At 39.4% G+C, this 15,030-nt stretch overlaps 1 protein-coding gene across 1 annotated transcript in view; it reads left to right on the top strand.

Moving 5' to 3' along the window:
• Positions 1 to 11,917: 11,917 nt before the first annotated feature.
• The window catches only part of ENPP1 (ectonucleotide pyrophosphatase/phosphodiesterase 1), a 77,261-nt gene continuing 74,148 nt past the window's right edge, over positions 11,918 to 15,030 (top strand). Inside the window, exon 1 of the mRNA XM_007190871.2 lies at positions 11,918 to 12,172. Within this exon, the coding sequence (XP_007190933.2) occupies positions 11,933 to 12,172 (240 nt within the window). The 5' untranslated portion in view covers positions 11,918 to 11,932. The remainder of the gene's footprint in view (positions 12,173 to 15,030) is intronic.

Raw genomic sequence — 15,030 nt, 5'->3', positions numbered from 1 at the left:
CTCATACCAAAATAAATTTCAAATGGGTCAAAGAGTGAAATGCAAAAACTTAAACAAAAATGTTACTAGGATAACATTGGAGAATTAAAAAAAAAAAAGCTTAGAAGGAGGATTTTTCTAAGTGTGATATCAAACTCTGAAATGATAAAAGATCAATAAATATGACTACATAAAAAAAATAATATGTTGCTTGGGAAAAAATCATAAGCAAGAGTCATAAGTAAAGTCAAAAGATCTTGACTATATTATGGGTCAGTAAGAAAAAAACCAACAACCCAGTAGAAAAGGGGACTAACAAAAGGAGTAAACAGCCAACTCACAGAAGAAAGAATGGCAAATTCTTATATAAAGAATGTCAATCTTACTCATTATCTGAGAAATGCAAACAAACACTACAATGAGGTACCCCTTTTCACCCAACAGACTGACAAAAATAAAACTTGAACCCTAGAATGTGGGAATTAAAAGTATGGGCCCTGGAATCCAAAGCTGCCTGGCTGAACTTTGGCAAATTTGTTAATCTTTGCCTGCCTCAGTTTCCTCATCTGTAAAATGGTGATGATAACAATAGTATTTATCTCTTAGGGTTTTGTGAGGATTAAGTGACTTAATGTATGTAAGCCATTTAAAACAGCGTCCAGCATCATAATAGGCATCAATAAGGGATTGCAGTTATTACTGCTAAATTGAGAGGCTGGGGGTGGGGACTGGAGCACATGCATTGCTTGTGGGAGAGTAAATTCATTTACTCCAATGTAAGGGCCATTTGCCAGGATCTTTAGAAACTAAAAGAGGTGACAATCCAGCATTTCCATGTGTTTAAGTATATATCCTACAAATGTGGTCCACATTTGGGAAACAAGGTATATGCAAAGGTATCCATTGTAACATTGTTTGTAGTGGCAAGACTAGAAACAGCCAAATATCCCACTCCATCCACAGGGAATTGGTTTAAAAATGTGGTTCCTTAGTACAAATAAAATCTTGTGAAACTACTGAAAACCTTTCAGCCTCCTCACGAGTAAACAGATGATGAGAACTGCCTCATGCATAGGGAGGGAGGGTGAGGGCACAGGTCTCTAGCTGTCACTGTCTTGTAAACAGTGAAGAGAAGGGAGCAAAAGCAGTCTGTAAATTGCACAGCTCAGTGCCTAGTGTATTGTAAAGGCCCCCAAAGTGGTGACTGGTATTTTATTATTTGTCATCATTTATTTTCTCCATATAATAGAGCCACCTTGCCACGGGCTCCACGAGGCACCTGGAGTTGTATCAATGCCTATTAGAGATATCATTGGCTTTAAGCCTTTGCTCAAAAAAAAAAAAAAAAAAAAAAGCATCTCTCAGCTGCTTGCCAGACGGGGATCTGTCACAAGCAGCTGTTTCCCAGCCAGTCCCAGTCATGGCTTACAGCCAGGGGGCAGGGGAGCATGCTTGAGTGGATCCTTAAAGTTCTTTCTTTTCATCTCTGCTTGGGATTGCTTCACTCTTGTTTACAGTACAGCAACTGCTAGAGAGCAGGGCTGCCCATTCTGCTCACGTGGCAACCTTTGCTCCCAGCTGGGAGGCCAATCGCATCCCTGTGGACAAAGGCCTAACATTGTGACCCCCAGAGTCCGCATCTCCCAACCCCGGTTGGAAAGACACATAATAATTTACGGAAATAAAATTTTGATACATTTTACAGTTTGGGACGAGGTTCAGATATTTCTAGTCTGAAGAAAGTGTAAAAATAAGCAGGATGAATCTTTATGTTGTATTTTTTCATTTTGTCAAGCACGCATTCCTCTGAAATGTTTTTGTAAGTTTAAGATTTTTGTAAGATTGAGGAGAAAAGGCACAACTTTCAATTTCCTTATAACCTATTATAGATCACTTGTTACTTAGAGTGTCTTAGAGCTCAAGTTAAAACAAGAAATATTTTTATTGATTTCCTTCCTCAACATCATTCTGTGATTTGCTTTCTTTTCAAATCTCCTTTCAGATGTATAGCACCTCATTTACTGGGATAAAACCTTATTTTCAAATGGGTATTTGAATCGGTTTTCTAATTTACTGTTTCCTATGTTCAAAATGTACATACCTGAATCATATTTCAAATGTATATTATTGTTATCATCCCTTTCAAGTTTTTTTTTTTTTTAACTTGTCAATTCCAGTGCTTCCCTGTTCTCTGAATTACCAAACTATTTCTGGCGTTCTTGGGGGGGATCTTGACTTATTCTCATTTATAAAAGGGAGCCCATAAAACTGGTGGATTAAGAACTGATGTCCAAATAGTTTCCAGTTTATGACTCATAGTCAATATATCTCATTTCTTCCTATACACAGATCTTACACAACTAGCAAAAGCCATATTTCAAAATCATCTAGGCCTGTGGTCTTATTTCTACTTCTTCCTTATTTTTCAAATCTCAGTGAAAGCATTCCATCCTCAAGCAACCCTTCACTGACCACATCTTGCTCCTACCACAGATTGGTTCAGACATTCCAGTTATATATTCTGCTCTCTTATACGTTTTTACCATAGTGTTTATTACCATTTTTTATTATAGTTCTCAGCATTTATTTGATTAATATCGATCTCCCTTCACTAGACTCTTAAATTCCTTGAGGAGACTGATATTCTCTTACCCATGTTTCCTGAGTCTAGAATAACGCTTGGCTCATAGTAGGGATTCAACAAATATTTAGTGAATAAATGAATAAATAGAGGTGAAAAAAATGAATGAATGACTAAAGTCCCCAAAACTGTGGGCAGTATACGGTGGCATTCAATAAAATGATAGTTGATATTATTATTGCTGGTCTCCATTCCAGATCAAATCAATTTGCTGAGTATTTTAGTTTGTTGAAGTCTTGATTGTGGCTTCAGAAACAAAGTTATGTGCTCTTTCAAATATGTGGTTTCTTACAGTTGAATTCTTTTCTATAGTTGTGCAATAGACAAATATGTAGATAGAGATAGAAAGAGACACGTGTGTGTATGTGTACATGTGACTGTGTTAATAAGGAATAAATCAATAATTTTTTAGATATAAAAATATGTGAAATAATTTTTCTATTTAGTAATCATGCATATTAAAATGTATATACACCTTGATTTAATTTCTTATTAAAACAGTTAAATTTTTAGTATAAGTTTTATCAATTCTTATCAGGATTTCCAAAATCAAGAATATATGACCAGAAGTAAACAAGGTTAATTACTTATACATTTTTTGCATTTTTTGAAAAGTTTGATTTTATTTCTTTTAATTTGAACACTTTAATAAAATTTGCAAGTTCAAGACTTCATTTTTCTTCAGAATAAAATATGATAACCTCAATTATATGGGGATTTCTGGATAATTAGTTATTTTTCTGTTATAATAAAGTTAATTTTCATTTTGCTTCTCAATTTAGTGATAGCAAGGACTCAGAATTACGTGGTATTAGATCCACATGGAAAGTTTGAGACTTGTGATTAATTACCATTCCATTATTACATTTGATTTCTTAAAATGAATTTACTTATAGCTCATAGACAATGAAGATATTTTGAAAGCACTTTTTTCCCATTGAAATTATTTTCTAAACAGAACATTTACACACAGCAATACTTTTATTAATTTTTCTATTGGAACCAGAATGTCACAACTCATTCTGTCTTTTAATTGGCTTGTCAAACTTTCCAGGAAACTTATTTACCTTTTTTTCAGTTGTAGAAACAAATTTGTCATATATGGCTGGGCTCTTAGTTCACCCCATCATCTTTCTCATTCAGTGCCTAGATGCCAGCTGTACATCCCTGGTCTCTTTCCTGCTGCGATGTGCTTCAGCTGTACTCAAGTGCTTTCATTGCAAGTACTCTTTCTTGTACCTGTGAGTTTTGTGTGGGCTGCTCCTTCATCCTCAAATACCATCCTTCTCATTCTTTGCCTGACTGTCACTGGTCCTTGGAAGTAACAGACTGATAACAGGAAGTCTTCCATGACCCCTGTTCTATTCTTTTTGTATGAAAGGAAAGAAACCCACTAAAATCAGATCATGGCCAAAAGGAGGAGCATTCTTCTGAGAATACAACAACAGGTAAGATCCAAAGACAGTAAGTAAGGTAGAGCTGAGCCACACAGGTAGTGGGTTAGGGTGTTGAAAATCAGGATGTCACTTCACGTTTTCTCCTGACTCTGCTTCTCTCCAAGTGCCCACTCCATGCTTCCCTTTCTGTATCTACCAGAGTCCTCTGCTGACGCACCTTGCACAGTGTCCAGCGTGGTCTCTGTCAGCTGCTCTTTCTACATTGTGACTTTCGGCTCTGTCTGATTGCAAAATTCTCAAGCGACAGCAAACCTTAGAGCTCAAGCCAGGGAAAACCCCGGTCACAGCAGAGTGAATGGATGGGCTGGATTTCTGTGAGGCATCTGATCAAATCATTTGTGACCACAAGAGCAGGGCCATGTCCCAGGATATGTAAGGCTGTCCTTTCTAGTGGCTCTCAGGAGAATAGGTTTTCTAAAGTGGGCTACAGGAGGTATAAGCAATGATAGTCATAAGGACTATAGCTCTCCAATTTGGGATTGGTACCTTTCTATGGGCTCCCAATACATTGTGCTGCCTTTTCATAGTTCTCAACATACTGTATTAACTGTGAATATTTCTGGCTTCCACACTGGGCTAGGAGCGTCTCATGAGGTTGGACCATTCTTGTTTTTCTTTCTTTATCCCATGTTTCTGGTACAGTCCTTGGTATACAGTAAGTAATCAATAAATGTGTGTTCCAGAGGGCAGGCGGATTAGCATTCAGTATGCATATTTGCAACCTATTTTTCACATTAAATATATTTTTTGGGTAATTATATGGTAATTAGCCAAATATGTTGATATGGTAATTTCTTGCCTTTCAGTTCTAGAGCCCTAGAGTCCAAAGGCTCTGTTTTATTTTCTCCACAGAATAAACCTCCAGTTTTCTGCTGACAAGGGGAAAGAGGTAGTCACCAGCTGCATGGAATTGGGGAGAAGATCTGGCCCTCTAACTGCTTCTTAAACAGACTTCGAACCAATTTGCCTGTTTTTTAGTCCTACCTTCACAGCCTCTAACAGAAGTACCTGGTGTAGCCCATTTTGCATATAAGTCTGGTTACATCTTGGCTTTCTTCACTTCTGGTTTAGGGTTAAGCTTTCTTTGGTCTGTTAAAGCATTTATCAAGTGTCCACCTGTTTTTCCATCCACTATTGTGTTATTCTCGTCATGTCTTGCCAATTCTCTTTGTCCCCGAGGATTTATGCCGTTAAAAAAGGCATTCTTTTGTCTTAGTATGGTCTGGGGAGAAAGTGAAAGCAAATGTACCTGTTTGATCCATCATCTTTTTCCAGACGTCCCTGTTTGCATGCTTTCCTTTTTTTAATTTTTAAAAGTCACTTTTATTGAGGCACATTTGATACATAGTAAAATTCTTTGATTTTAGGTCTACGATTCAATGAATTTTGACAGATATATGCAGTCATATAACCACCAACATCATAATGTAGAAAATTTCTATCACTCCAAAAAGTCCCCTTGTGCCCATTTATAGTCAATTTTCTCCGCTCACCCTGATCCTGGCAAACACATGCCTGCTTTCTGTCACTACAGTTTTGTCCTTCTAGAATCTCACATAAAATTGTTTATAATATTCCCTTATCCTCCTAATGTTTGTAAAATCTGTAGTGTTTGTGCCACCTGTTTCACAATATTAGGAATTTCTTTCTTTCCCAAAAAGTATAATTAGAGGCTTATCAATTTTATTAAGCTTTGCAAAGAAATATCTTTTGGTGTCATTGAGTTTCTCCATTTCTTTCTGGTTTTGATTTCATTAATTTCTATTCTTCACTATGTTTGTTTCTTTTATATAAAAGATAACAGTCCTTAGCTGCCCATTATTAATATGATGAAAAGACATTTTTAATATGTTTTGTCTAATTTTATTTTATTGGTAATATAGTATTCCTTTGATTGGCAATTCTCCTATTATTAGTTAGGGCATTGCTTTGAATGTTTTCTTGGCCATATGCTTTTCTATTTCTGGTAAGTGCCTTTTTTTTTTTTAATAAAAAGAGTTGGGTTTTTTGTCATTTTTTTAAATACTTAAAGTTTTTCAAAATATCATTAACTTTAAATGATTATAAAGTTCCTTGTATATTAAGGAAGATCATACTTTATCTCCCTCATTTATTCATTCTTCTAAAAAAATGTTTGTTTGAAAAACCAGGAGATATGAGGTAATTTTTGATAATCACCTATATTTTTTTCATATGCATTTGAGGGTTTTTTGTACATGTGTTTATGTTCACATTTTTATCTTTTAAAAGTTTATACTGGAATAAAATATGATATATTTTTTTATACTGTTTTTCCAATATTTTGGTTTTAGGTGGCTTAAGGTATGAAGAAGTACAAAGCTTTTTTTCCCACTATTCTGCATATTATGAGAATGAACAAATCTGTCTTACACTGGGCCAGACTTAAGCATCTGACGTTCTGGATGATGTCACCAGCACAGTGAGGAAGAGGAAATTCTTACTCTTTGGGGTTCACAGCTGCAGCATTTCTCCTTGTCTCCCAAGATTTTAGACTATCCTGCAACTATGGCATCTTTGTAACAAATGTTCTCTCAGATGAGTGAGAAGGAAAGCCATGTGCTTGTCTCAGGCTTGGTCCCGTGTGTCCCATGATCATACCTAACCAGCTTTGATGACCACATCAACAGAAAAAATGGGATTCCCCATATTGATGAATCAAAAAAATGTCAGGATCTTTCCTATATACATGTTATATGCGATTATATACTTGCGGGGGTAAAAATGGATAATAATTTTGAAAAGAATGGTGAGTTAAATTTTTTTTTTTTTCTGTGTGAGGGATCTGATATCTGACCAACTAGAATTATCCACCTGCCTCAGAGCTGGGAGAGGAAGATAAGGTAGGCAGCCTTGGCTTTATTATGACCAATATACAAAGATAAAGGAATCGCTACCAGTTTTCAACTGCAAAAATATAATTGTAAAACCTACTTCAAGGATATGTAACACCTACTTCAAAGCCAGGTGTTGTTAAGAGACAAAACAATTTCTAAATTTTTTAAGCTCCCACAAACAAATTAAGTGTGAGGCCTGAAAGACTTGAATGTTCAGTGTACTATAAACCGTGGGAATACAGAACTCAGGAGATGATGCATGAAAAGTCTCTGCTACACTGCGATGAGAGAAAGTTGACTCTTGGATTCTGTGGAGTGTGGAAAGGAGAAGGGTGAGAGCGAAGTGCTCAGTTAGACACCTTTATGATGGCTTTACCTTTTGTGAGCTGAAATCCTGGATGGGAAGGTAAGTGTTAGGTAGGTTGAATAGAAAGCCTGAAGCAGAGATGCTTCTACCCTACTTCCTGATTAGACCTCTGTGGGCAGAACGTTCCCCTCATCGATATGGGGGGGCTTCATCCAAATGAAAAATGTTTACACCCTGTGGCTAGGCAGAATCTGATATAGCGGATGGAAGTTGGCTCTACTGTAGGAAGGGAGCAATACTGAATTTCTCGCATGCCTTTTGGGGATGTGGAAGTTACCTGAGTTGAGAGCCAGTGGAGTTACCCAGTGGGCCTTATAGTCAAAGATAAGATGACCCTAACAATCATCTCAGGGTTCCGTAAACTGACCAAAGGCAGACAAGTTGAGACAGCATTTATTCTCGAAAAACTGCTAGGGTTGGATAAGAACAGTGGGAGTTTGTAGCCTTTAGATATCAGAGGGGCAGACTTGATTTCATGAGGTGATGGTGGAGTGTGAAAATGGCAAATTTTATAGAAAACAGCAGGAAGAATCTGAAGTTTTAAGTCCAGGAGAGTACTGAAAAAAAAATTCTCAGAAAAATAATCAGAATCCAGAGTAGCTATAACATATTACCTACAAGTCCAGTTTTCAACCAAAAATTATAGTACTTGCAAGGAAGCAAGAAAGTTTGACTCAGATTCATGAAAAAAAAATCAGTGTGTGTGTGTATGTGTGTGTGTGTGTGTGTGTGTGTGTGTGTGTGTGTGTCTGTATGAATACTCTGTTTTCTTAATTTCTTTAAAAAAACCTAAGGTTTAAAACAATGATCATAACACTGCATCAATGGCTTTATAACATGTAGATTAATACATATGATAATAATGGCAGAAATGAGGAATCAGAAAACGGAGATCTATTACAGAAAACAATGTTATATTTTACCAGAATGAAGTCAGTATTAATCTGAAGTAGATGGTAAATTAAAGATGCATATTATAACCTCTAGAGCAACTACTGAGAAAATAACTCTTTAGAAAAGGTAAAATTCAACAGAGGAATTAACATGGTATAATAAAACATATTTGAAATACAATTTTAAAGAAGTGAAGGAGAAACAGAAGGACAAAAAAAAAAAAAGACACGAGGCATAGAGAAAACAAATAGCAAAATGGCAGGCATGAATTCAGATTATCTGGCAACCCCAGGTTTTGCTTGACATGAGGTATAAAAGAGACAGTGGGGGGTGGCAGAGGCCGTGGACCACCAAAAAGTGAAGACTGGACAGCAGTTCCCTTTAGATGGGGTCTGCATTTGCCATTTTTCCACAGTTTCTATGACTCAGTTGCATTCACTTTCTGAGCTCACTTCACTGATTTTGTTACCTGACAACGAGGTGTTTTTTTCTCCATCACAGAGGGGTCAGTATCCCTTCCTGATCCCATGGGCTCTCCCTTTGCAGATGCATATATCCAATGGGAGCTCTCAAACCTTCCCAGAGATTATATTTAAATTATACTTAAATCATTTATAGTTGTTATATTTAAATATTTAGATTGTGCATAATTTATGTAAAAATTAAATCATTTTATTCTCTTTCTTAGGGGTAGGGATTGGGTGATTTAAATATGGAAAGGATCTATTTAAATTTTTATGTAAAGTTGGGAAAATTTAAAACATTTTGTTGACATTTAGAGATACTAGTGTAATTTTATGGTATTATTTATAACGCCAGTTTATAAATGAGGCAACCAAGGCTCAGAGAGTTCTTGTACTCTGTACAAGGTCACATTGCAATCCAAGCTTCTTCCAGGGGGAGTATTTTTGCACTTACAAAAAAGAAAGAGAAATCAGGATGTCAGGCAAAGTCTTAAAAATAAATTAATGCCATGGAAAAAAAAATTTTTTTCTAGATCTCATAAAGATGAAAGAAACTTGTTTTTTCATTTTAGACTGGGCTAGATGTCTTCCAAGTTTCACTGGAGAATTGGAGGGATTTCAGCTGGAGAAGCTCTGGAGCAGGTGCTAAAATAATTATAGTATATTTCATTTTCTACAAGCTGAGAAGAGTTGTTTCTCAATTTTGAGAAGTCATAGTTCAAACATAGATAACAAGTTGGTTGTGTTTGCTGTTTTGGCCTTACTCATATCCAAAGTTTCAGGCACCAAGGGGGAAGTGTTTACATATTTTTGTACAGTACAACTTAAGGAATCATAAAATCTTACACCCTCATCTTTTCTGCTGTACTAGATTAGAGTCCTCAATCATCAGAGGCAGAATGGTTTAGGACTAAGGATGACACGTTCATTGTCCACCTTTACACTAACCGGAGTTTTGTTGCAGTTTCTGTCTCTTGACCTTGTACTTTGGAGTGTGAAGCTGTCCCTCAGATCATTTTGAATATAAACAGGATGGAGAATAGACTTGTCTATAGCTCAGCATATGGCTTAACAACATAAGTGGCCTACTTGATCCACTTTTATTCTAATTTTAGGGTTTCAACTGGATTTTTATAGTTACTCATAAAAGTCCCAGTTGGCACAGGCAAGGCCTGAGCATAAGGCAGAGGCTGCATCCTGGTGGCCTGAGTGCCAGGCCCACCCTGCTGATGTGTTACATTTTGTTTGGCCTTGAAAGTATTTAATGAAATTGTTTTTCTGAATTTTGTAGACAAAATTGTACAATCTGGAGAATTCACACAAACATCTAAATTTCCTGTTTCTCTTGAAAACCCTGACTATCTGGCCACAATGGGCACACAGTCCTTCTGAATTAGTGCCATAGCCTTTAACAGGGCACACACTCACCTAGGGGCTGCCTCACTCTTTTATGGTTCCTGTTGGTCCCTGGATGTTTGCGTTTGTGACCCTGCAGTCCTCTCCACCAATGGGTGGAGTCTTTAAAATGATTTGTTGACTTGGGATGCAGACAATACACTTATTTCATTTGTTTTCTCAAGTTCAAAGCCATTTTGGAATGACTCTGTTGAGTTGCTTTTGACACTCGTTTGAACAGTCTCCGTAAATCTTTGTCCTTGACTCTGATTTTTGGAAACAGTCAAAGGAAAATTTAGAGCCATGTTTGGGGTAAAAAAATGTGTGACTATGTAATAGTGAAAACCTGTTTCTCTTGGGTGGTTTGGTTTGAAAGCTGACTCAAAGGTAATTAAAAAAAAAAAAAAGAGCTCAATAGTGCTTTGAGGGATGGCCTTTACTTCTTCCAGATGTCAGGTACCCTTTCCACTAAGCTCTCGTAATATCCTATGTGTGATTCTATTATGCATATATAATTTGGGTTTTAGTTTTTTGTTTACTGCCTTCACCCTGTTTGATCAGACTGAGAGCCACTTGGGAAAGATATACTTCTGTGCATCTTTGATATTGTTGGAGACCACTGACATTGTTGGAAGCCAAGAGATTGAACTGAAGGATTCATTATTGAATGAATGAATCAGTCAATCAATATAAATGGAAAGCATCCCAAGTTAACTATTTTAAAGGGGACAACACACATCTTATATCTGTTAAGCATCCATTCTCATTTAAAAAAATATTTGTGTATATTCCTGAAATCAAAATGAATTGAAAATTAATTGATATTGGATGGTATAAATTTCCTTGGTCACTAAAGTCAGTTCCGGGTATGGAAAGTCATTGTTTTCCGCTTGACAACCGAGACTCACGTCACTACACACTTGTGGTTTTTCTAATTGATGAGCAAGGAAATGTAAAAGTTGTAGAATCAAAGGTGAAGCAAAACCCACCAAGAATTATAGCCTACTGTTCGTGTCCTAGTTCAAAACCAAAGTATCAAAGTATTCCAGACTGTTAAAAATTTTGACGTTGCTAACAAGTATCGGCAGCAACCTCAGGAGAGCGCAGCGCGGACACTTTGAAGCTTTCGATGTATAAAGTCTAAAAGAACTAATAAACAAATAAAGCAAGAGCAGCCCTCACCCCCAGCACAGAAACCACAGAAAACCATAGAAAATTAAATCTCTTTTATGTGTGCATTTGTAAATTCAGGTATTTTAAGGTTGGCTAGTCCTGAGTAGCGTAGGTAGTGGATAGCAGGGCTTTGAGGGAATTCTTGTCTGTTTCTACGTAGGAGACAAAGGTCGCTTCCCCCAACGCTTGACCCCATAGCCTCTCTGCTTGTCCATCCAGAAACACACAGGTCTGTCCTGACTGCACTCTCCCGCCTTTGAGAAGCCGCACTGGCCCGGCGGCCGCATCCTCCCTCTCCTACGCTCTATTTTGGGGCCCCATGATCTCATGCCCTCTGCAGACCACGCTCTGCAATTCCAGTCCAGCCCGCGCCGCGAGGCCACGCAGGGCGATTCCTGCAAGTGTTCTGCTGGTGGCCGGGGCTCGAGGCGGGGAAGGCTGGGGGGGCGGCGGGGGGGAGTTAAAGACGCGCCCACGTAAAGGACCCAAAATAACCCACACGCAGAGCGCCCGCCATCAGACAGGAAGCCAAATAATCCAGGGCGTTGAGTTGCTTTCCCCTCATTCGTAGCACCGGACTGCGGGCGCCGAGCCAAGGGTCTGGCGGCAAGGGGCGGGCACGGCGGGCGGGACGGGGCGGGGCCGGGCCCGCGCGGAGCCTATTAAAGGCGCGGCGGGGCGGTGGGAGCCGAGCGTCCAGGGCCACGATGGAGCGCGACGGCTGCGTGGGGGGTGGGAGCCGCGGCGGCGAGGGCGGGCGCGGCCCCCGGGAGGGCCCGGCGGGGAACGGCCGAGAGCCGGGCCGCGGCTCTGCCGCCGAGGCGCCCGGGGAGCCGCAGGCGGCCTCGTCCCTGCTGGCCCCCATGGACCTGGGGGAGGAGCCGCTGGAGAAGGCGGCGCGCGCCCGCACGGCCAAGGACCCCAACACCTATAAAGTGCTCTCGCTGGTAGGTCCCGGCCGGCCCGGCGCGCGGGAGGGCGGGGAGGGCGGCACCCGCTCCTGCGCTCCGAGCGCGCGCCGTCAGCACCCGGGGCCCGGAGAGAGACAGCTTTTGTGCCGCTCCTCTTCGCCTTCTCGCTCTCCTCTGCGGGCTTTTATCAGTGCTCATCACCGCCGAGCCTTCTCTTCCCCCCGGGGGAATAGTTCACTCTCACTTGTATTACTGATCCTCAGAAGGGCCTGTTTATGAAACCAGGCTGTTAAAAATCGAGATCTTTAGAAATCCCACCTCTTCCCGCCCCGCCCCGCAAGAGAGCACAAGCTTTTTCGTGGGGAAAAATGACCAGCCCGAAAATTGTTGGTCTTAGGAAGGACCGACAAGGTGTTTTTTTTTTGTTTTTTTTTAAAATTTTATTCTTTAATTTAATTTTTTACCTCTTTTGGGGGAATCTGGGTGCAGTATTGATGACTTTCCTTGCATTAACCGATTCCACTTGAAAAGATTTAACAGAGCTCTTTAAGTTGTATCAGGAACTCTAGAAAATACTTTTTCTCTTGGCTCTGTTTAGGAATTTCCATGCAGCTGTTCAGAAATTCCGTCAATATTCATGTTATGTGAATGTGAAGAAAAGTTAATGATTCTTTGTCTACTCTTTCAATCATAGGTTACACGGTTTTGGTTGCTAACAGAAGTACTCACTCTCCCTCTGCTATTTTGTCGTGACAGTTGCAGGATCCACAGTCAATTTTATGAAATGTGGGGTGGCTTTTCATTCTACATGTATGGTAGGAAGTGCTGGGCTGAGAGTCAGAAGCCTGGGTTCTTGCTTTCATGGCCGTTATTAATTGCTGGGGGCTCCTGTAACTCTCCCCAAACCTCAATTTCTTCTATGTTAAAATGAGGACAACATCACTTCTATGTGCATCAGATAAGATTATTGTGAGGGTCACTGTGCAACACTGTATGTGGGGGAGTAAATTTGAAAACTACAAGGAGATATAATCATTTTATTGTATTATATGGAAGTGACAGTTCTATGTTTAGTGTACCTTAAAGCATATAGTCACTTACATATTATGATTAAACAATGCGGTGTAGAGGATATCTTTTCTGATGTTTGAAATCTTTCCTTTCATAAGCATTTCCATTTTCACTATGTCTTGGGTATCGTGGAGATGATACAGTGCTCTGAGGAACCAACATTCCTAGACTGAAGAGATGGTGTCATATAATTAGTACTTAAAAATAAGCCTAAGATTCAAAGGGTAAGTGTCCCAAAACACATACTGTTTGTATCTCAAGATACATTTCTGCATCATATATCACTGTTTAAGAACACCTGATATTGATGAGAACTTAGTTTTAGTCTTTTGAGTCACCTTTTTTGTTTTTGTCAATGGAAGACCTTAGCTTTTGCAACACTATCACTTAACTTAGTATCAGTACTTTTCAGTGTTTGGCAGGCATTCAATAATTGTACGTCGAATCTGTATGTAACTCCCGTGTGAAATCACTTCTACATGCCAATCTACAGTCTTGAAAGTTTGGTAAATTGTCAGTTGCTCAATTCCATTTTAAAATCTTTCCTATTCATTTACTTATAAATCCACAATAGGTATCAGCAGAGATCTGCCTTTGCAACATGCATTTCAGTCTTTGACACCTGCAGTCATCTGGTCCAAAAGCATTTCTTTATGCTCTGATGATGCAACTCTGGGCTTTGACATGGAAGTGTCTTTAGTACTTTTACAAGTAGGACAATCATGAATATTTTTTATGCCATTAGGAGGGGTCTCTTGCTGTAACACACGTTGAACTGGACAGAATTCTTACTTCATGACTTTTGATGAAATACAGTGGACCATTAATGTACACCAAAACTCACTGCTGTGTTTTTGAAACTCTTAATTAATGGTTTCAGGTGAAAGTGAAACCTCTTACCCATTCTTCTTTCCCTTCCCTACTTCAGTACCCTTCTTCCCTCTAGACTTTCCCAAATGATGCACTTCTAAAGGGAAAAGTCTCCAAGAGGAGCTTGACAGTTGTCATCAAAGAGCTCTGGGACACGTCTTCCAGAGAGAAGCTGCAATTATGGGATTCCTTTTTCAGGTGAAACATCAGCACACTTTTCATAAACCTGAAGAAATGGGTTGACTAGTTGCATCTGGGATTGGGATTACAAGAGCCCAACCACTGAGGTGGTCCTCAGCCACACGGTTGTTATCTAGTAGGATAAACACAAGAGTTGCCTTCTGGAGAGATAAGCAGTGGTGACATGACTGTTGCATTTTTCTGAAAGTGTTTCAGATAAACTTAAATGCCGGAGGTATGTGAGAGTAGATGCAGAAGGGACGATCCCGCCCTACCTTGGCTTCTCCCCATTTGATCCCTAGGAAGACCACAGGCTCTGCTCTGGAGGCTTTGGCCCTGGGCTCTGGAAGTACTCATGCCTAGGCACTGAGCCAGACTGTGGAAAACCCCAGAAGGGCAAATAAGTACATGCTTCAGTAGATATGTTAGATCTGGATGCCTTTACTGGTTCCAAGTTAAGTTTTGAACTGAAATGTCAGCTTCCACTGAGGTTGGCCACGGACGTTTATTTGAAATAACTTTCCTGTTCCCTGGCAGGTATTTTCAACCACGTTGTAGTACACTTCTCCACTGTACAGTAAGCTCTTACACGGCATAATTTTGTGTTTGTGACCTTCTGCTGTCCTTATGAATACATATACCTGTGTGTGTGTTCATAAGGGGCCTTGTGTGTGGGTGGCTGTGAGTGAAGACAACTTTCACCTTTTGATGAAAGAGTTCTTTGTAAGTGACAGAAGTTGCCCTTGTTTATCAGACATTTGAGTGTGAAAGTT

The sequence above is a fragment of the Balaenoptera acutorostrata genome, chromosome 14 (assembly GCF_949987535.1).
Source record: "Balaenoptera acutorostrata chromosome 14, mBalAcu1.1, whole genome shotgun sequence".
Taxonomy (NCBI): domain Eukaryota; kingdom Metazoa; phylum Chordata; class Mammalia; order Artiodactyla; family Balaenopteridae; genus Balaenoptera; species Balaenoptera acutorostrata.
This window is presented reverse-complemented; position numbering and strand designations above follow the sequence as displayed.